Here is a 20,390-nt window from a genome sequence, read left to right as displayed (position 1 = left end):
CGGGGGGCGGGGGGAAGCAGCTCGGGGGAAGGCAGAGCCTCCCGTCTGTGTGCAGCGGGGAAGCCGGACTCTGGCCGTTCTGTGCTGTTCTACAGACAGAGCCTGCTCCCGCCTGCATTTTTGGCTGCGTTGTCCAAGGGTCAGCTGGCTGTCAGGTTTTTGCGTCCGATGTAAGGACGGTGTTTGGTGTCCACTTACAGGGCCTCGAGGGGGGAATTCCTGCCCCGCCTTGCTGCCAGGAAGGGCTATACCTGTCAGCTCTGCAGGACTCCGGTGTGTGGGGGCCCCCACAGGGAAGGGGTGGAGGGGGGGGTGGCTGGGAAGGCCTGGGAGCCAGGTAGGGGCCAGCAGGGGACTTGAGGGTTCATGGGAGCGAGCCACCTTCTAAGCTGCGAGTGAGCGGCCCCACCCCTCTCTTCAAGCACAAGGTGAAGATGAAATACTGGATTTGCCATTACCTACTTCCTCTCTTTTTAAAAAGGATTTTATGTATTTATTTTTAGAGGAGGGGAGGGAGAGAGAGAGAAACATCAATGTGCGGTTGCTGGGGGTCATTGCCTGCAACCCAGGCATGTACTCTGACTGGGAATCGAACCTGCAACACTTTGGTTCTCAGCCCGCTCTCAATCCACTGAGCTACACCAGCCAGGGCGCATTACCTACTTTCTCAAATTTCAATCTCAAGTATTTATGAAGTACTGGAAGGGTTGTGGGAAGGGGAGGTGCTGCTTCTTGCCTCTCCAGCAAGGAGCCCAGACAGTGGAAGAAGCAGATTTGGCTCCTGGGGGAGGGGAAGGCCCCCCCACTCCCACCGGGCCCTCTCCAGCCTGGGTGGGATGCTGCTGCCTGGGCGGACACACGCAGCCCAGTCCCCCAGGCACCTTCCACTTCCTCCTCCGGCCGGAGAAGACAGTGCTGTTCCACGAACAGCCAGCAGATGGCAGGAAAACCTTTCTATCCAGCTCTTGGTCCACTCCCAACTCCATCACTTCACGCCTTTGTGGGCCAGTTTATTCGTTAAACAAATATTTATTAAGCATCCGCTGTGACAGGCTCTGTGCCAGCTATGGACTCACAAAGAGAGATGAATCATCCCCCACCGTTCGGAGTGTGGGGAGGGGAAGGGAACCCCTCCTCCCCCGCTCCCGACTCCCGATCTCCTCACATGCCTCCCGCATGGGGAATGTCTCGATGCTACAAATATCACTCCCGGAAAATTTACTCAACCCTCTGGTTGAAAGTAAAGGTTTTGGTTGAAATGTCAACCCTCCTGCCAGGAGGGACGCACAAGTGCACTACGAAGCAGTATAACAAGGCCTTGGGTTTGAGGGAGATGTGGAGCTGGCCTTCCCAAGTTCAAGTTCAAACGCCAGCCAGGCCTTCCGCTTCTTGGGAGCTCCAGAGCAAGTTATTCGATGCCTCTGAGCTTACGTTTCCCGGTCTGTAAAGTAGGTCTAATGAGAGGGTTGAACCAAGCTGGCACATCTTGCTATGTATCCAGCTACCCCAGATCCCAGTGGCTTAAAACAACTGCTTTATCGCGTCTCATGGGGTTTCGCATGAGGGATTCAGGCAGAGCTTGTGAGTGACTCCCCTAGTGGCAGCTGAGGTCACTCGGTGGCATTCAGCGGCAGGCGGGCTGGCCTAGAGGGCCGAGGGCAGCCTCACGCATGTTCGGGCAGACGCTGGCACGTGGGTGAGAACCGCCGCAGGGCCGGCCTCGGCGTGTCTCCGGAGGCGCGTCCACCGCTGACCGCTCCAACATCGCTCTCCTCTGGGGGGCGGGGGCAGACTTCTTCCGTGGTGGCTCAGAGAGACCGTATCAAGGGACGGGAGGTGGGTGCTGCCACTTCTTAAGGCCTGGGCCTTGACAGTGGCTCCGTGTCACTTCAGTTGTGTTCTGTGGGTCACAGCTACTGCCCCAGGTTCATGGGAAGGCAGCGAGAGCCCACTTGTAGGTGGGAGGAAGCGGGGCAAAGAATCTGTGGCTGCCCATGTGATGGGTCTGTTCCAGGGGGCTAGGGACTCCCAGTCATCAGCCCCTGTGAGGGTACTTTCTCCTAAGGGGGTGTCAGCTTAGAGGCACCGGATGGGGACACTCACAGAGAGAGGTGAGTGGCTGTGTCGGGGCCCGGGTGGAGGGAGCAGGCAGGGAGGACAGGAAACACGAGCAGTGGGCAGGGGAGCCGGCTCCCTCTGCCTCGTGTGCTCCAGACGTGGGGGCCACAAGGCAGGTTTGAGTCACGGCTTTGTCCCCAGCTGCACGACCTTTGGCACGTCACTTAACTCTCTGAACCTCCGTTTTCTAATGTAAAAGGAGAATGACAACAAAAATCTCTTTCCTGCAGAAATGGTATGAGAAAAAAAAATGAACTCCTGGAGTACCTACTCCAGGATATAGTGTAGAATTCTTTCCAGCTGGAACATAATAGGTGCTCATTAAACATGAACTTCCTTCCTGTACCTGTAAGTCCATGGCCTGCTTCCTTCTGGAGGCTTGTCACCCAGAAGTCCCCCAGGCAAGGAGACTTCTCCCAGAGCTATTCAGAAAGAATGGTTCCAGCCTCAAACCCAAGGGAGCCCTGCAAAGAGGCAAGGGAAGGCACTGTTTCCAGGAAAGGAAGTATCAGACTGTGGGGTGGGGGGGTCTCACTAATACGGCGCGCCCTCTTGGAATCGGAGAAAAAGATGCCTCCTCTGACCAGCACGTTATAACAGAAGTGATGCTCTGTGACTTTGGAGGTATTCAAGGGTTACAGGTTCTGCGGGGACCCAGCTGCCACATAACAAGGCCAGCTGCCCTGAGGCCGCCCATGCTGGAGAAGCTGTGTGTTCGCAGGTGCTTGGGTCGACAGTTTCAGCTGAAACCCAAGCCGACCACCAGTATCGACGGCCAGCCAGGTGAACGCGCCCTGGTGGACGCAGCCTAGTGAGCATGCAGCCCAGCTGACCTCCCAGCGTTCACGGACCCGCATGGAACGGTCCAACTGAGCCCCCCTAACCTCCTGACCCATAAAACCATGAGCCAAATAAAATGCTTGCTGGGTTTACACCACGAAACTGGGCGGATAATTTGCTTCACAGCAATCGTAACCACAATACCTTAGTGATTCCCTGGCCCAACACCCTCGTAGAACGGTTGGGGAAACTGAGGCCCAGAGAGGGAAGGGTTCTACCCAGAATTCCCACAACCAAGCAGGGGGGACACTGGGTCAAAGCCCCGGGTTTCTTGACTCCGCCCTGTGCTCCCTCCAGGATGGCAAGCTGCCAACAGGAAGGGCTCTCCCCTGCTCCCCGGCCCCGCTCCTCATCAAGTCCACGCATCAGGCACGAGCGGAGTGTTCTGAGTGCCCAGGTCTGTGCCAGTCACTGAGAACACACAGAGAAGGGCCAGGCAGCGCCCTGCCTCCTAGTGGCAGTCACCACCTGACTCGGAACGACCTGCCACGCTCATAGCCCCCGGTGCCAGGCGCACCACTGCGTTCTTGACTTACATCATCTCCTGCAGCAAGAAGCCCGGGAAGTGAGGAGAAAACGACGTCTGTCCCTCAACAGCAAACCAACCATTGTTATGGTTACACCGTGCCAGGCACAGGAGCGGCGGAGTGGAATACAGTGCTGATCCGCCCTGCGGCTCCCCAGCCTGGGCGCGGCTGGGGACGGGGTCTTCATTCCTCCCAGGCTGGCCCGAGCAGGGGAGGGTCCCCGGGCTTCGAGAGCACCGCAGAGGAGCCCGAGTTTGGTCAGCCTCTCCAGACAATTTCCTCCCCTTCCCCCAGGACACTGCTGGAGGGGACCGGGTCCATCAGGGCTAATTAACTATGCTGATGAAATGAACCAGTTTTGCTGGAGTTTAGCCCGGGTGGGAGGAATCTGCACTTCTGAAGACGGAGGCAGGCTGCATGCCAAACGAGTCTCGCCAGCTGGGCCCCACGCTGACCTGTGTGTGCGTGCACCTTCTCTGGATGCAGGCTGGGTGTCTACCGCAGCTGCCTTGAGCAAGGGGGGTTCTGGGTGTCCCTCCCAGAGGGAGGGCCTTGGCTGGCCTTGGCCGTGTGACTCCCGTGATCACCGTTCTACACGCAGAGGCCATGTGGGCCCCTGTGTCGCGCTCTGCCCTCGACCCAGGCCCAGGCCCAGCCTGGTCTCCCAGAGCTCACTGTTGCTCCTCCGAAATCCCTCTCCAAGACAGTGCCTGCAAGCTGGCACTCAGGTCCCTTCTGGCCCATTGGTTCCAAGTCCATGGTTCACAAGCCTGGAGTCCTGGCCAGGCCTGAGTTTGTGGCCCGCACCCTTCTGGTCCTTTCCCTTAAAGAACTGGGCCATCAAAGGCCACACCTGGAGACCCCCAGAGCCCCAGATACACCTTCAAGCAAATTTTCCCAGCAGCCCAAACCCTGACTTCAGCCCTGGTGCAGAGCCATTCTAGCTGAGCCCACAGGACCCTTGGGCTGTCGTCTACACCGCTGGGTCCTCCTCAGACCCCTCCTGGGAAAGCTCTCCACTTTGATCTGGAGCCTGCTCATCTCTACAGGCTGGGGGGGAGGGGGGCGGGGGAGGGGTGGAGGGGGTGGGAGGCAGGGCTACATGAACTGATAAACAAGCTAGAGGCTTGCAGCCTCCTCTCAACCTCCCTCCCTTTCTCCATCCAGGAGTGGCAGGGCCCTACCAGCCTCCCCTCAGTGATGATGGCCGATAAAGCAATTCAATTAACCCGGCTGGGGAGCAGGGCAGGCCGGGAAAGGGTGCCGGCTCCTGGACCCAGACCTGAGGGAGAAGGGGGTGGTCCCTGGCAGGAGCCAGAATGACAGCGGAGGGAGGCGCGGGTAGCAAAGGACAGGACAGGATCTGGCTCTGGCAGCCACGGGGCTGGCTACGGGGCCTGGAGCCTCCAGACGAACAGAGTCCAAAGGAGAGACCGCATGCAGAGAGAAAGGAGAGATTTCCCGTCACCTGGAAGTGGCTGAGCCCCACACCAAGCTCCATGTGGGGTGGGGGGGCAATGGCTTTGATGTCAGGCTCCCCAGCTTGCCCTGGTGGGACCAGCCTCCTCTCTGAGAACAAGGGCCCTGTCTGAGGGGCTGCGGAAAAGCTGCAGGTGCTCGGAAGGGCCCCTCGTGCCACTCTGGACCCAAACGTGCTTCTCCCAGACCTTTGCCACGCTCAGACTCCCAGTGAGGGAAGCCCGTGGTGGCCGACACTACGGCCTGAACCCGCTCCTGGACAGAGATGTCAGGCCCCAAGGGAACTAGCGTGGAGAAGAGGGGGTAACCGAGGGAAAGAAGCTCGCGGAATTAGGAATTTCCAACTGTGAGTGCTTCAGCCTTGCTTCAGCCTGTCAGTCATCAAGGACGGAAAAGGGAAGGAGCAGGCAGAGTCCCAGATGGGAGGGTCATGCCGGCAGAGATACACGAGGTCGTGGGACTGATGGGAAGTCCAGAATCAGTTACCACCCCATCGGTTCGCCCCCTTTTCTCTTGATCAACACAGCCCCGAGTGGAGGGGAGGGTTGGCGCAAGGTCTCTACGCACCACCAGGGGGCAGCACCCACCCATCCAGAATGGACTCACTGCGGGTTAGGCAGGGGGCTCTCCTCGCTTCCTGGGTTCTGTGCTTTGGGGAAATAGCATGACCTCATACACGCAGAACTGATGGGAGACGAGCCCTAGGATGCCAACTGCAGCATACTGAAGCCCCCAGAAAACTCCAGAAGAGATTAGCCCAGAGCTCTAGAATAAACCTTCAGCCAGTGCTGAGGCTTTCTCTGGAGGCCAGTGGTCTGAGGCTGAGGTCCCTAAATCAGGAGCTCGTCAGCACCTGAGTCAGGGGCCCTCCCGCCCCCGGCACCTTCATCCTCCTGTGCCTCCCAGGCTGGGCCCTCGGATTCCGTTGGCTCTTCCGAGGTTCCCTTACTGTCAGCGTCAGCTTTCTGACCTCCTCTCCAGGGCTCCTTTTTCCCTGGGCAGCTTTCTTCCTCCCCCCACCCCCTACTTGTCAATCATGATCCGCAAACACCGCGGAATGGAAGCACCAACAGCGCGGAGATTCACCAGGGAAAGGATGGGGTGGGGCTCTGTCGTCCTGATTGATTTCCAGAGACCAGAACAGCTTCTGGCACATAGTAGGACTCCAGAAATACTAATTGAATGAACAAATGACTCAGCAGTAAGATGGGTTTTCCCCTCTCCCACCAGCCTCTCCATTTCGTGGGATGATTGAGTTCAGGCCGCCTGAAGAACAGAACGGGGGGAGGGGCGGGGCCAGACCACAAGGGAGTTTGCAGTGCACAACCAGGCTGGCCTTGACTGCTGCTCATTGCGGTCCAGTCGTTCATATCCTCGCTATAGTCCTTCCTTCCTCGCTCCAGCTTACGGCCAGGCCTGGATCTTCTCTTCCCAGTGGTACTTGGGGTTTTTCTTTTTTGCCGCAGGCAACTCAAGGCCAGCTAAACTCTCACATGCAGACGTCAGGTCCGAGGGCCAGGGGGACGAGACACAGACGGGGTGCCCGTAAGTGTGTGTTTCTGGCTGCGGACCAGACGCCCCACCTCCTCTGCCTATTAATGTAGATCCTCACAGATCATCGTCATTTTGGTTTTCTCGCTCCATCATTAAGGAGCCTTTGGCTTATGAGAATCCCTTGAATGAGCACGGGGCTTTTACCCTCCCTCGGCGCACCCCCGGGCCCTGGTCTTGCTTGCCCAGCACTGCCAGTGCTCCTGGTCCGGAAATCCGATGGCGTGCAGGTGTCCTGGCAGGTGTCCCGCCAGGTGTGTCAGCCGCCTTGCATTTCTGCCTTAAGATCCTCCTCACATCACCCAGACGGACCTGGAGGCTGCCCGAGACTGTGAAAAAATAAAATGAAAATTAAGAGGAGGCTTAATTGAAAGATGTAGAAGAGGTTCTGGACTTAAAAACAAATAATCTGGAAACTGCTTTTGGGATGAGGCCAGTCAAGTCGGTTGGTGCCTAATGCTTTGGGCATAGCGGCTTCTCAATCACTTAGCAAACAAGTTCTCTGAGGCAGGCGCTGTGGGAGAGAGCAAGATGGAAACGCAGTGCCTGGGGGAGCTGGGGTCAGAGAGGTGGACGGCACGCAGCAAGGGCACAGTCCCATTGCAGTGGGAGAAACGGCAGCAGAAACAGGACCGGGTCCCGGGGCAGGGCCGGCAACGACGAGCCCGGGCTTAACTTAATCGTCTTCCAGGCCCAGCCACCCGACACCCGTAACAGCGCCAGGACTCCAGTTCCCTTCCCCCAGACCAGGAGCCAGCATGGTCCCCATTCCAACGCGGGGGCTTCCGTGAGTGTGACAGAGGCGGTAAGCATCGAGACACGGGGCAATTGGGCCTGGTTGGGCCTGGCTGGGCCTGGTAGGCGGAGGATGGGGGCGGGGTGGTCAGGAGGCCCAGCACGGCGTCTGGGGCAGAAGGGGACACCATCTCTCCACTCTCTTATCCCGCCTCCAGTCAGCCGCAATGAAACCGCAACAATAAGACCAGCTTGGCGGGGAGGGGGCTACGGAAACCGCCAGAAGGGGAGAGCGGAGGTTAGAGGTCAGGGGTGGAGAGCGCTTCTCTGTCACCGGGGCTGCAGTGGGAGGAGCTGCGGGCTCGGGGGAGGCGGGGAGCCGGGCGGAGTGGGGCGAGCGGAGAAGGTGGCGGAGGCGCGCAAGGGTGGCGCGCTGGGCTGGGCCCTGGCGGCGAGAGGGTTACGCGCCTCGGCTGGGCTCGGCCTGGACGAGGAAGGCTGAGATCGAGCCGCCGAAGCCCTGCAGCTGGCCCTAACCGACCCGCGCCGCGCCCCGCCCACCCCGCCCAGCCGAGGGCGCGCCCGGGCGAGGCGGGGCCGAGAGGAAAAGGCGCCACCGGAGAATGGTGTCCGCTAGCATCGCCGGAGAGAGGCAGAGAACCCCTTGAGCCCCAGCCCACCGCCGCCGCGGCGTCCCCCTCCCACTCGCTAGGCCACCTCTCGCCCGCCCCCTGCTGCGAGCCAAGGCCGGCTCCCCGCTTGGAGATGGGCAGACGCGTGGATGGCATGGCTCCCAGCGCCGCCAGATCACAGGAGCCCGGTGCCGGGGCGCTGCGCTGAGGCTCCCACTTGGCGCATCCCGGGAAGCCTGCAGGTGTCCTTGGCCGCTTGGCCGCCGCCCGGGAGACTTCTTCGCCAGTGCCCAGATCCCAGCTCCCCGGAGCAGTCCCGCCCCCTGGGCTCGGCGCATCCAGGACGCCCCGTCTGAGGCCCCCTTCGCCCCAGCGCAGCCTCCGCCGCGCAGCACTCAGCCCAGCGCCGTTCCCAGCCGCTGCCGAGCCGCGGACGCAGGACCTGAGGCTCGCTCCTGCGGGCGCGCTTGTTTTCCTGCCGTCGCCTCGCCCTGCGCAGCCCCCGCCCGCCCGATCGCCGCGCTCAGCTCAGCCCCGCCCGCCATCCGTGCCCTGCGCTGGATTTATGAATGGGGGATAGAGGCCACATGCCGCCGCCGCCGCCTTGTGTTGACCGCACAGAGCCCGGGCCCGCGGAGCTCCGGCTGCCGTGAGAGCGTCGGCCCGGCCCCGGCAGCCGGTCGGAAGACTTGTTGCTGCTGCGCTGCCGCCGCCACCGCGGGGAAGCCGGCCGCTACCGGGGCTCGGCGCGGTCGGGGAGCCAGAAGGTGGCCCGTGTGAGTGTGAGCGCGCGCGCGCCCCGGAGCCTCGCGGTGCGCGGGTACTGTGCGCCTCCTCGCCTTTTGGGGGGTAAAGTGGGGGTGTGTCCCGGGCGCAGAGCGTCGGAGTGTCCAGTCCTAGCGGGGGAGCTTGTGTGTGCTAGCCCCTGCTCCACCCCCGCCGCCTCCGGCCCTTCGCTGGGGTTCTCGGCTCTCCTTCCCCCCTCCTGCCTCCCTCCCTGGGCTGCCTGCCCAAGCCCCAACCACCTGTGCACCAACTCCGCCCGCTCCGCGCCCCGGGGGGGAGGCAGGGGCAGGGCCACGCCGCAGAGGGGGCTGCCGCCGCCTCCTGCCTCCTCGTCGTCTCCTCCCCCTCCCCCGTCTGACGCTGCCTCCTCGGGAAGGGTGTTTGGAGGGCAGCGGCCGCCCCAAGCCGAAGCCCCGCAGCGCTTCTTATGATCAGCTCGGTGTGTGTCTCCTCCTACCGCGGGCGCAAGTCGGGGAACAAGCCTCCGTCCAAAACATGTCTGAAGGAGGAGATGGCCAAGGGCGAGGCGTCGGAGAAGATCATCATCAACGTGGGCGGCACGCGACATGAGACCTACCGCAGCACCCTGCGCACCCTGCCGGGCACCCGCCTCGCCTGGCTGGCTGATCCGGATGGCGGGGGCCGGCCGGAGTCCGATGGCGGCGGCGCGGGCAGCAGCGGCAGCAGCGGCGGCGGGGGCTGCGAGTTCTTCTTCGACCGGCACCCGGGCGTCTTTGCGTACGTGCTCAACTACTACCGCACTGGCAAGCTGCACTGCCCCGCCGACGTGTGCGGGCCGCTGTTTGAGGAGGAGCTCACCTTCTGGGGCATCGACGAGACCGACGTGGAGCCCTGCTGCTGGATGACCTACCGGCAGCACCGCGACGCCGAAGAGGCGCTGGACATCTTCGAGAGCCCGGACGGGGGCGGCAGTGGCGCGGGACAGGGCGATGAGGTCGGCGATGAGGAGCGGGAGCTGGCCCTGCAGCGCCTGGGGCCCCACGAGGGAGGCGCGGGCCCAGGAGCTGGGGCCGGGGGCTGCCGCGGCTGGCAGCCCCGCATGTGGGCACTCTTCGAGGATCCCTACTCCTCCAGGGCGGCCAGGGTGAGTGGCAGGAGCCTGGGCCATCTCTCAGGCCTGCAAGGGGGCTGGGGTGGTGGTGGGGAGAGGCAGGGAGAATCCTCACCCGAACTGACCTAGCTTTCCTTCACTTCCCTCCCATTGCCCCTGCCTTCCTTAGGCCTCTAGTAGCACACCCCGCCCTGTCCCCTGCACACCTCATCAGGAGACGGCACACACTTGACTTACTACTTGGGTTGGGCCACTTTGCTGTCCCAGCACTTGGGGGTGCCTTTGCTGAGCTCTCCCCCACTCCTGTCTGCACAGGCCCCCTGTGTTGGTGCACCCCCACTCCCCCACAGGGTCAGAGCCCTGGAAGGGAGCCGCTCTTGGGCCTTCTGCCGGGGTCGGGCTGGGTTCAGGGGAAGAAAACTACAGAGTATGTTCAGCGCCCACTCTGTCGCGTGCCCTTGGTGAGCTGCGTCCAGGTGCGCCACCTCTCTGACACCCTCCCGCAGCTCAGAGTGCCGGGAACCAGGAGTTTCAGCGAGGGGGGCGCCGGCTTCGGCCTCCTCTGCTCATAAAAGGCAGGGCTGGGACCAGAACCTAGGCCTGTGATCCTAGGTTTGGGAAAGGTCTCTTATCAGGGTGACAAGATGCCTGCCCCGGAGACTTCCTGGACACCTCGGTGTCCAGGTGAGGGGAGAGTTACTCAGGAGGGGCCTGCTGCCTGGGCCCTGCAGGCCCCCACAGCCGGTGGCTGGCCACAGGCTGCCTGGGGATGAGCCCAGGGTTGCCGCCGCTTCTCCCTGCTGCCGCAGCACTGCCTGGCTTCCCGGGGAGCCCTCATGCGGGGTTCTGCTTGAAATGGGTGAACAGGGCGGGCTGGGGGCGGCCTAGTCCATCCCCAGCCCTCCTTCCCTAAGTCAATCTGGGTACCCTAGACGCCCCTGGGTGGGAGAGGTGGTGGGGCGGTGGGAAGCAGCCCTGCAGGGTGGCTTTAGACTCTTTGAAAGGGGAGCCCTGGGCTGGCGTCTGGGCTCATGGCTGGCGGCGGAAGCCTGGCCGGGGTCTCTCTGGGACACTGTGTGTTGGGTCTAGGGACTGGCTCTGTCACCTCTGGCGTCCCAGGTTGTTATGCTGCTGAGTCTCAGAGCCCTGCTGCCGTCCCCAGCACCTTTGGGGCTGAGCCTCCCCCTGGTCGTGGAAGGAAGAGTTTCACTGCACACCCACTCTGGGCGAGGGCGGGAGATAGGGCGGTGGGTGCAGGCAGGGGCCAGGCAGGCTTGCTAGACCAGGGCGGGTGGATCTCCTGCCTGGAAGACAAGGGAGGAGCAGAGGTCTCCATGGCCGTGGCTGTGGCAGGCCTTGCTGGGGCTGCAGGTGTCCCAGGGCTGGAAGGCAGGGACCTGCTCCAGGGCAGAGAGTGAAGCCAGGGTCAGCTGCCCTAGTTCCTTCCCCTGCGGCCCCCACGCCAGCTCAGAAGGCGAGGTCACGCCCTGGCCTGGGTCTGCTGTGAGTCCCATGGGCCCCTCAGCGCAGTTCCCTGACCCTGCTGGTGTCTTCCCTTGGCTGTGTGCCCTGGGGGGGGAGAGACAAGTGCAGACAATTCAGGCTCTTCCGAAGTGGGGGGCGGGGGAGGGGGGCAGATTTAGCCTGATGGAGATGGGACGAGCCAGGGGGAGTGAGTGAGGTGCCGGGGGAGCTAGGCCCTATTCCTGAGTGCTCCAGGCTCTCTGGCGACTTTGCACCTTCTCAGGTTCTTCCCCCTTGGATTCCAAGGGGCTGTGCCATCAGTGAGTTTATTTCCTCCTCCCCTCACTGGGAAGTGGGCCCGGCCAGGGGCTCTGAGCTCACTCAGCCCCTTGAGGTCCTCCAGGCCCAGTGTCCCTTTGCTGTAGAGTCACATCAGCCAGGGCATTCCGGTTGAGGTGGGAAGTTTGGGGTCAGCCCGGGTCCCCATGGAGGCAACTCGGAGACCAGGATTCGGGAGCTGTTCAGCATCGTGTCGAAGGCACTGGGCCAATAGCAGAGCCAGTAGCCCACTGCGGGTTTCCGGCTTCTGGTCCTTGAGACCGCTGCCTGGGGCTTGGGGGAGGCCCCAGCCACCGGGCCCTGGCCTCCCGCGCAGGAGCCCAGGTGAAGGGGGCCTTCAGCTGTTCCTGGGACTCCAGTGAAGATACAGAATTTTTTTTTAAATTAACTAATGACAATTGCGACTTACTGAGCACTCCATGCGTGTAGTTGGCACTGGACTCTAATCCTCCCAATGAATTTACAGTGGAGGTGTTATCCCCACTAATGGACCGAGGCCGTGACAGGGTAAACAGGGGCCCAAGATCACACAGCCACCTGGTGGCGGCGGGCCGTGAGTCAGAGCCAGGGCTCTGGACCCCCAGCCACCACCCCCCCACACTTTACAACATGCTTTTCCACTGATGGTGGGGAGCTGGCTCCTTTCTCACTCGGTGCAGAAGGTGGTCTGAGGGTCTGTACTTCCTGTGGATGACACTGGAAAGCCCCAGGGCAGACGGTGGCACTTCCTCTCTTACCCTTCTGGGCCTGGGCTCTCCCCACTCTGTCACCCGGGTCTGTGTGCGTGCCTTCCCTGGCAGGGACCGGCAGCGCTGTGCCCACGGCCGTGGGGTCCTCACTGAGGGCCGGCGGGGCCCAGGAGTGGGACTCTGCCCCGGGCATCTCTCCACCCGCAGCGTCTGGTTTGAGTAACATGTTATGACGGGAGCAGACCAGACTCCAACGGGAAGTGAGCTGAGCTGACCATGGGAGCCTGTTGCCTAGCTACCAGCCCGGCCCAGGTCAGGCAGGAGGTGCTCACCCCTGCTCCCCTCACTGCAGCCGGGCCCACGGGCCGAGGTGCTGTGGTTCCGTTTCTCTGGCCGGAGCTGGCGGCGAGCATAAGCTGGTCCTGTCCCCACCTGCCCACTGTCCTCAGTCCCAGGTAGAGTGGGGCTCGGCGACAGCCAGGGTGGCTTTGCAGGCCGAGAGAGACCGGCGGCGGTTCGGGCAGCAGCCAGAGCTGTAGAATCCGGCCTTCCTCCTCTCCTGAGGGCGGGCCGGAGGCTGATGGATGGCACGGGGGACACTCCCTCCCTCGCACCCACATTGCAGAGGTCCCGGGGGCGGGGCCAGCCTAGCTCACTTACCAACCCTCTTAAGGATGAGAGCCCTCCTTTGGCTAAATCGGTCCCAGGGAAGAGTTTCCCCAGGAGGCTTCCCTTCCGAGGAGAGGATGTGGCCCGCAGGGTCCCCGCCGCCCCGCAGGCGGCTGGGGCTGGGTCTGCACGCCGATGAAGCATCCGCTGTGTGTCGGCTGCTGCCCCCTCTGCTTTCTTGGAACGTCTCATCCGGCCCATGGCAGGCAGGGATTGTTGGCCTCAGTGTGTGGAGAAGGAAACTGAGGCCCAGAGGGGCTTGTTCAAGGTCGCCCCTCAGTGGTAAACGAGACTCAAAGCTGTGAATCCACGTCCGCTTACGTGGCTGCCTGGGCACCTCCTGGGGCTGCGGCCCGGGGGCCCTCTGACTTAGGGGGGCTCGGAGGGGCCCCCCTGCTGTCCCGCTGTCCCTTCCCTCACTTTGCCCTCCACACGAAAGCCCCCGTCTCCTCCGTCCCCAGAAGTGCCCGAGTCTGAGCTTGCTCTGTGTTTTCTCACCGTAGGACTTCCACAGGACCAAAGACAAGACTAGGCATCCCCGGCCCAGGCTGAGGACTGGAACCGAGGCCTTCTAGAGAGGAAATGCAGGGCCCAGTGCTTCTGCCCCCAGGCCCGGGCGTTGCCTGGGACCCGCTGCCCAGTGGGCATGACAAGCTTCAGAATGAGGACGGGGTCACTGGTCCCTCCCGTCCAGGCTAGGGAGAGCCAGCCAGCCGAGCCCGGGTGCTGGCTGCCCTGCCTCCTGCAGCTCCCCGGAGGGGCGGTGCCAGCAGGCCCTAGTGCAGCCCCTGCACGGCCTCCAGGGGTAAAGGGGTGTCGGGCGGAGGCTGCAGCCACCCTCCACCCTCCACCCTCCACCTGCCCCGAGGCAGCAGCCTCTGTGTCCTCCTGGGCTGATTCTGTGTTTTTCTCTCTGGCCCATTTGCCTCTTGAACATCTTGTCCCTGGATGACGAGGTGTTTCTGTCGCTGGTTGGGGTTGGGTGTGAAGTGGGGGAGGGGATAACATAAACTTGGGCTATTTTGGAGAGTCAGGGGAGGGGCAGGCACGGCTGGGCCTAGGGAACAGGCAGCCCCCAGGCCCCTCCCCCGCCCCACGGACAGCGTGGGCCTGGGCCCCGTGCACTGGTGCGGTCCTTGTGCCTGGACGAGCCGCTGGCCACGACCTCTGCCCACTCCCGGCCGGGTGGGTGATGGTTACCCGGCCCCCAGCAGGGGTCCCTGTCAGGGGCCCCTGTCAGGCGGTAGACAGGGCCCAACCCGGAGAGCCACAGACACTGAGAGCCCCAGCGAGCGGGGCTGACCATCTCTCCTCAAGACAGCCCCCTGGGGCCAGGGGAGAGGGCGGGCCGCCCGCTGGGCCCCCGTCATTCAGAAAACATTTACCGCCGGACGCCAGGCCAGGCTCTGTCAGTGCAGAGACGAGTCCGGTAGAGGGCCAGGTCAGGGGCAGCTGGTGGCAGTGGAGGGAAGTTAGGTGACAAGACACAGCGATGACGACACAGGACAGGTCAGGAGCGGCGTCCCAGGTGTCTTAGAAGATAGAGTTCAGGGGAGGCGGGGGGAAGCGGGGGTGGGGGTGGGGGCAGTGAGCTGCGAGCCCTGCAGGGTGGCGACCTGGCTCCCTGAGGTAATTTTTAGAAGGAGGCAGGTTATAAATAAATAAGTTTTCGATGTGGGTGGTGTCTACCCGTGCAGACTGAGGGAAGGGGGGACTTCTGGCCAGGGGACAAGCTCGAGCAGAGAAAGGACAGCTGGGGGCAGGGACGGGCCGCGTGCGGCTGTTGGAGCTCCAGGCCAGCGGTCCGAGCCGGGCTGGGTTCCTCCCGGGGCAGGGGCTCGTGGACTGCGGCCTGCAGCTCAGTGGCCCCGAGAGGCCCCAAAGTGCCGGCGTGACGGGGGTGGGACTAGGTAGAGGCTGGCCCTGGACCCCGGAACCAGTGTGGGTCCTGGCCGTGGGTCGGAGGGCCCAGGTCCCGCCTTGGGGGCCCCAGGGGTCTCGGCTAGAACCGGGGTCTCCTAGGGTGGACGGGCCACCCCCGGGAGCCCAGGGACAGCTCGGAGGTGCCCTGCCTTGCAGACGCCCGTCCCCCCCCTTCCCGTAGCCCTCCGGGCTGCCCACTTCCTTCCAGCGCTTCCCGGGCTTCCCGGATCCTGCTTCCCCAGAAGGCTCCGCTCCTCGTCTCGGCCCCACGGCGCTTCCTCTGCAAGTGCCTTTGGCTGTGTTCTCACATTTCTTTTCTCCTACACTTCATCCTTAATATAGGTTCCCGGGCGTGAGTCTCCTTATGTTTATCTGTCCATCTGTCTCCTTGGCCCTCCCTCCTCGGGCTCCCCTGCCCTGCCCCCACGGGTTGTATTCGGTTCCCAGTGCCTGGTGTCTGTCACCTCCCCACCGCCCCCTGGCCTGTGCCAGATTCCCGAGACACTCCAGGCTCTCTGCTGAGTTTGACAAATATCATTTCTGCTCATCCTCGAAGTGGCCCTAGAAAGTAGGTACCACCCTCAGCCCCTCAGCACGTTGAGCATGCTGAAGCCACAGGGCCTTGGTCCTGCCTGTTCCCCCGGCTCCCCCCGCTTTGGGTCCTCTCAGAGCTCCTTCAGTCTCTGCTTGGGTGTCAGCTCGGCGTTGAGGCCCGGCCTGAGCGCCCTATTTGAAACGGCTCCCCCACCCTCACGCTCCTTACCCCCCTGTTGCCTTTGTTTCTCTCCCTGGTACTTAAACACCATCTGATATACTTTGCTTTTTCATGTGTTGATAGTGCCCCTCCACTAGAAGGTAAAGTCTCAAGGCCAGGGGTGTCTCGTTTTGTGTCCTGCTCTTCCTCAGCCCCCAGAACAGTGTCTGGCACCTAGTAGGTGCTCAGTTTTCCGTTCGGTGAACAAAGATCAGAGAGGTTGAGAAACTTGCCCAGGGCCTCCCAGGAAGTCATCAGTGGAGCCCAACTTGCACCCAGAAGTGTGTGGCTCTCCGTTTTCACCAAGGACTGTCCTAGGATGAGCTTGGTGGAGGAGGCTGGTCACAGGGCTGGGCCACTAGCCGAAATACCTGGGGCTCTGGGGACAGGAGGGTCCCCAGGCAGCCAGCGGGAGGGGCCCACGGGGAGCAGCGAGCTTGGAGAAGCAGCGGTCTCCTGCCCAGAGCCGGGGCACCTCCTGTCCTGGGGGACGCAACCCTGCACCCTCCTAGCTGCCAGGAGAGAGCCGACTCCGCCCAGCCAGTGCACGGGGGCCTGGCCGCGTTGGCAGCTTTCCGCCTGGGCAGTTCTGACCTCCAGCAGCGTCGTGTCCTGGGTTCTCTTCGGAGGAGAGTGGTCCCCTTTGGTAGGGGCCGGTGGGAAAGGACGTTTCACGCACGCTGCCAGCTGTCTGGGATGGCCCGGTGGGGGCCGAACGGGAGGCTTGAGGCCCTGACCCCCCACCAGAGTGGTGCCACCTCCTCCCCAGGCTCTTTTCAGCCCCAGGAAGCCCCCCATCAGGAGTGGGGGGAGGAAAGCACTGGGCCTGCCACCGGAGGGGACGGCCCGCTGAGGTGACAGCCCCTGTTGTAGGCAGGGCCCCCACTCACCAAGCAGCCATGTTCGGACAGTAGCGTAGGGGAGAGAGGAAGGACTGGGGCCCTAAAGGGCGGGTGCCAGAGTCCGCATCCCCGCCTCTGTCACGGCTCAGCCTCAGGTCCCCCTGTCTCCTTGGAGGGAGGGCTGCCTGGGCCTGCCGGGTTAGCACCTGCCGCCAGCCCCGGAGAGGTGGGAGAGGAGGCGCAGGCCCCTCTAGGTGCCATCCGGGAGGAGAGGACTGTCCCCACGTGTTTGGTCAGAGGTCCAGACTGGAAAGAGCTCCAGCTGAGGGGCAGGGGGCCTGGCCGCAGGTCCACCCCGAGCGAGCCTTTTGCCCCCTCTTACACCGCTGTTGCCCGTGAGAAGCGGACACGTGTGGCTGCCCTTTGCCTGCCCCCATCTCCTGAGAGGTGGTGGCGGGCGAGGGGTAGAGGTGACAGGATGGGACAGCTCAGTGTTAAAAAAGACAAAAAGCTAAAGTGAGTGAACATGGCAGGAACTCGGGGGGTAAACCCTAACTCAGGCCGGGTGCTCGGCACTCGCCAGGCTGCCGCAGGAGGACCTGGGGCAGCAGTGGAGGGAGGCCCCAGGCGGGCTCCCGGGCCTTGCAGGTGGCTGTGGCCCAGCCACACGGCCCTCCCGGCCCTCCCCGCTCCGCCCCACCCCTGGGCAGCTCCTCCCGAGCTTGTTTTTCCGAATCACTAAGAATCACTAATTACGGTCACACGGGGCTCCCAGGGGGGCCGCTCTCCTGGCTCGCTTCTCCTGGGAGGGAGCGAGTGACGGCTTCCCGTGCTTCCTGGCAGCGCTGGGACGTGCTGTCCCCACCCCTCACCCCGACCCCCGTTGCTTCCGGGGGACGAACATCGAGGCTGGGAAAGGAGGTTGAAGTTCACCTCCGTGGGGACAAGCAGGCAGGAGAAGCTCTGGCAAAGTGGTCAAGTGGAGGAAGTGTCTGCCACCCCCTTCTTCTGCGCTCTATCTGGTCAGCCCGCCCATGTTCAAGTGTAAAGAAGTCCCAGCGTGTGGCGGGTGTCTGTCCTAAGATGCAGGCCCACGTCCCGGAGGGTGGCATGGTCCTCAGGGAGCTGGCTGGGAGCAGCAGCCACAGCTCCGAGAAGGCTGCCCGGGGCCTGCGAACCGGCCCTGCCCGGGAGCGGGTGGGGAGGGGTGTGAAGAGAAGGCACAGCCTCTGACGTGAAGCAGCGCTGAGTTCAAGTCGTCTCCGTGCTTTCCAGGCTGTGGGACGTTAGGCAGGTGTCTAACCTCTCTGATCCTCGGTTCCTCCTCCGTAAAGTGGGAAGAGGGGCCTGCCTCCCGGGTCCCCGGGGAGGACGGAAAGCGACAACGCACAGAGGGCCCCACTGTGTCAGGCACAGAAGAGACAGCTGATGCGGGTTCATCCCCAAAGTTCCCTCCTCAGACTTGCTCCTGCTCCAGGGCCCTGGACGTCCCGAGTTGTCCGTCGGTGTTCAGTGGCAGGAGGAGCAAGGCGCGTGCCCCACACCGCCCCCTCCTGGTGCAGACTCCCTGGGAGGGGAGCAGCTCCGAGAGGCGTCATTCACTAGGCAGGGCAGCGCCATGGCGGGGAGGAAATCGGGTATGGGGCAGACGCGGGGGTGCCACGTCCTCTCTCACCCACCAACTTCGGCTCAACCCTGTGTTCCGGGAGGAAGCCCCCCCCAGCCATCCACCCACCAAGCAGAACAGGCGGTGTGGCATGGTGGGCCCTGGACCCCGCTCCCGCTGCCCTGACAGTGGTGAATGGCATGGCATGAATCACAGGCGAAGGCTCCATAATTGGTGCTATTACACATGCATTTCATCTCCATTCATGATGATTGGGCACTTAAGCCCGGCCGTTGCTCTGCCGGGTGCCCCTGAGGTTCTCCTCGAGACCCCGGCAGCTGTGGGGGCCGGCTGCTGCCGTGCTTGGATCCTGGTGCGGGCAGTTCTTCTTCAGAGCTCAGGGCCCAGGAAGGGCCCGCTCTCGGGAGGGGGAGGGATGGCTACTCCGGCCAGACCGCCCTTTCTGGCGCATTGTCTTCCCTCGGGTGCTGCCCACTGGCGGGGCGGTCAGTTGGGACGCCCCAAGGGGGGAGGCAAGAAAGAGGGGCTCGGACTTGGGGCTTCTGCAGGTGGGTCGCGGCTGGCACTCAATAGGCTCAGCTGGCAGAAAGAGGCCCGGGGTCATTCCCTCCAGCCACCTGCCTCGGGGCGTTTCCCATGATGCAGTGGGCCCTAAAATTAAGCATGCCTCCAAGTCATCTGGAAGGTGTGTTAGAGCAGACTGTGGGGCCCTCCCCCAAGCATCTCTCATTCAGGGGCTTCGGGTAGGGGCTGAGAACTGGCACTCCTAACTAGGTCCCTGGCGGTGCTCTGCTGCCGGTCCCAGGTCCCACCTGGAGGAGCATGGCCTCAAAGTCAGGCTGGTGTGCGGGCAGGCAGCCTGGCCCAGGAGCTCGTTAGAAGTGCAGAGTCCCAGGTCCCACCCCGACCTCCAGGATCAGAATGGCATTCTAACAAAGTTCCAGTGACTCACCCCCCATGACAGAGAAGCCTTGCAGCACACCTGGTTACAGGTGGGCAGAGCTGGGCAGTGAGTGGGGCAGGGCAGCCGTCCTCAGGGGCTTCCAGCCAGGAGCAGCCTCGAACTTCGAGGCGCTGTGGCAGTGACTGGGAAATGCGGCCCGAAAGCCCCCACGGGGGTGGATGAAGACCCTGCACGAGGGATTCCAGCTCCTGACTGTGTGCTTTATCCCAGCCCTCCCCAGCCCTACCGGTGGCCCGGGTCCCCACCCTCTCCACGCAGAGCTCCCTGTCTTAAAGCTGTCCCCACTCCCTCCCCCACCCGCAGGTGGTGGCCTTCGCCTCCCTCTTCTTCATCCTGGTCTCCATCACCACCTTCTGCCTGGAGACGCACGAGGCCTTCAACATCAACCGCAACGTGTCGGAGATCCTCCACGTGGGGAACACCACCAGCGTGCACTGGCGGCACGAGATGGAGACCGAGCCCATCCTGACCTACATCGAGGGCGTGTGCGTGCTGTGGTTCACGCTGGAGTTCCTGGTGCGCATCGTGTGCTGCCCGGACACGCTGGACTTCGTCAAGAACCTGCTGAACATCATCGACTTCGTGGCCATCCTGCCCTTCTACCTGGAGGTCGGGCTGAGCGGCCTGTCGTCCAAGGCGGCCCGCGACGTGCTGGGCTTCCTGCGCGTGGTGCGCTTCGTGCGCATCCTGCGCATCTTCAAGCTCACGCGCCACTTCGTGGGGCTGCGCGTGCTGGGCCACACCCTGCGCGCCAGCACCAACGAGTTCCTGCTGCTCATCATCTTCCTGGCGCTGGGCGTGCTCATCTTCGCCACCATGATCTACTACGCCGAGCGCATCGGCGCCAGGCCCTCCGACCCGCGGGGCAACGACCACACCGACTTCAAGAACATCCCCATCGGCTTCTGGTGGGCCGTGGTCACCATGACGACGCTGGGCTACGGGGACATGTACCCCAAGACGTGGTCGGGGATGCTGGTCGGGGCGCTGTGTGCGCTGGCCGGGGTGCTCACCATCGCCATGCCCGTGCCGGTCATCGTCAACAACTTCGGTATGTACTACTCCCTGGCCATGGCCAAGCAGAAGCTGCCCAAGAAGCGGAAGAAGCATGTGCCGCGGCCGCCCCAGCTCGAGTCGCCCGTGTACTGCAAGTCGGAGGAGACCTCGCCCCGGGACAGCACCTACAGCGACACCAGCCCCCCTGCCCAGGAAGAGGGCCTGGTCGAGAGGAAGCGGGCAGGTGAGGCTGCGGGTCGGGCGGGAAGGCCGCCTCTCCCGCCGTGGCCATGGCCGAGGGCGTCCCCCTGCCGTGATCCTCCGCCCTCGGAATCTGGAATTGCGCTTGCCTGCTCTGGGCCGCCCGAAGTGTAGCCCGTGCC

General features: G+C 63.2%; 1 protein-coding gene across 3 annotated transcripts in view; it reads left to right on the top strand.

Annotated features, from left to right (window-relative positions):
- The first annotated feature begins 8,512 nt into the window (after positions 1-8,512).
- KCNC4 (potassium voltage-gated channel subfamily C member 4) overlaps positions 8,513-20,390 on the top strand; it is a 33,617-nt gene continuing 21,739 nt past the window's right edge. The window contains exons 1-2 of one of the 3 annotated variants that reach the window (XM_045817076.1): positions 8,513-9,773; positions 19,315-20,251. In XM_045817076.1, coding sequence (XP_045673032.1) covers positions 9,096-9,773; positions 19,315-20,251 — 1,615 coding nt within the window. In that variant the 5' untranslated portion in view covers positions 8,513-9,095. The remainder of the gene's footprint in view (positions 9,774-19,314; positions 20,252-20,390) is intronic. The other 2 variants (XM_045817077.1, XM_045817075.1) reach the window with 2 other exon arrangements.

This window comes from Phyllostomus hastatus, unplaced genomic scaffold (assembly GCF_019186645.2).
Source record: "Phyllostomus hastatus isolate PE091 unplaced genomic scaffold, TTU_PhHast_1.1 phas_scaffold_216, whole genome shotgun sequence".
Lineage (NCBI taxonomy): Eukaryota > Metazoa > Chordata > Mammalia > Chiroptera > Phyllostomidae > Phyllostomus > Phyllostomus hastatus.
The sequence above is the reverse complement of the archived record's forward strand: the minus strand, read 5'-3'. Positions and strand labels throughout refer to the sequence as shown.